The 1221-nt window shown below is 42.7% G+C and overlaps 1 protein-coding gene and 1 gene segment (V, D, J or C); one reads left to right on the forward strand and one right to left on the reverse strand.

Annotated features, from left to right (window-relative positions):
* The window catches only part of LOC102210889 (Ig kappa chain V-VI region NQ5-78.2.6-like), a 73042-nt gene that overhangs the window by 1885 nt on the left and 69936 nt on the right, over nucleotides 1–1221 (reverse strand).
* Nucleotides 719–1221, forward strand: part of LOC102193062 (zinc finger protein 2 homolog) — a 23253-nt gene continuing 22750 nt past the window's right edge. The window contains exon 1 of the mRNA XM_005751358.1: nucleotides 719–741. Coding sequence (XP_005751415.1) covers nucleotides 719–741 — 23 coding nt within the window. The remainder of the gene's footprint in view (nucleotides 742–1221) is intronic.

The following is a 1221-nucleotide window of genomic DNA, read 5'->3' on the forward strand; positions in this document are numbered from 1 at the left end:
GCTGCACAGGACAGGTGAGTGTCCCTCTGAGGGAGCATCCTGATCACAGCTCTGCGGGACGTTTCTGATTGTGAGGACTTTTTGGAGATGTGAGCTAACAAAGAGCAAACAGAGGACAGGACTGCGCTGCGCTGCATTCAAACAGCAGGCGCTGAAATCAGCCTGGATTTTAGTGTTCTTTATGTAACAGCAAAAAGTTAGAACTGTGAAGATATTACATTAAAAGTAAATCTATCGTTGAAAATGTAAAGTGTAAATAATCCAGTATGTGTGCGTTAAGATGCTGAAGTACAGAGGCAGACGTCTCCCTGTGGGTCTTCTTATATTCTGATTAATCATACAGTAAAATGGACTGTGTGACTTCAGGTGCAGCTAATGATCGTTTTAATGACAGATATGATCATTTTCTATTATAACAGATATTCTGCTGATTGTGTTCTCAGTAGCTTGCTTTGTTCTGACGGTCTCGGAGCGGCCTTAGCTTTGCACTGCGGTGCAACATTCAGGTGGTTTCTTCGTTACAGGCATCATGACGTCGCAGCCCTCATCATGCATCAGTCAATATACAGTTGAGCAGCTCCAGGCAGGTCCACGTGTCACCGTCGGGTGTTTCATCCACGGGAACAACATCAGCACTGGCAGCACTCATACAGCTATTTTTAAAAGACAACCTCTGGATGTGACGCTGAGCACGTGCACTCAACTTCTTTGGTCGACCATGGCGACGCTTGTTCTGAACCTGTGCTGTTAAACTGCTGTATGGTCTTGGCCACTGTGCTGCAGCTCAGTTTAGGCTGTTAGCGATATTCTTAAAGCTATTCTTAAAACCTAGTACATTTTTATGTACAGTAGAGTAACGATTTTTTTTTTATATATCCTCAGAGAATTTCTTTGCCATGATGTGCGATTTTAGACTTCCAGTGACCAGTATGAGAGAGAGCAATAACACCAAATTCAACTGTCATATCTTCAATGTTGTCCCATGAAAAGATGTAACAAAATATTTACAAACATGTGAGGAGTGTACTCAGTTTTTTGTGTTATAATAAATGATGTTTGTCACCAGTCTGCCTCTGGGTGAAGTCGGAGGCTCCTCAAGGATTTTCTTGTGCGCCAGAGGAACACAAACTTCTTCTTTTCTGTCTGACCTCCATCATTTACAAACTGTCATCAATGTCACAAAAACTTGTAGTTTGTGCTTCCACAGCAGCTCTGTCTCTG

The sequence above is a fragment of the Pundamilia nyererei genome, unplaced genomic scaffold (genome assembly GCF_000239375.1).
Source record: "Pundamilia nyererei isolate P.nyererei 1_Seehausen unplaced genomic scaffold, PunNye1.0 scaffold00307, whole genome shotgun sequence".
Lineage (NCBI taxonomy): Eukaryota > Metazoa > Chordata > Actinopteri > Cichliformes > Cichlidae > Pundamilia > Pundamilia nyererei.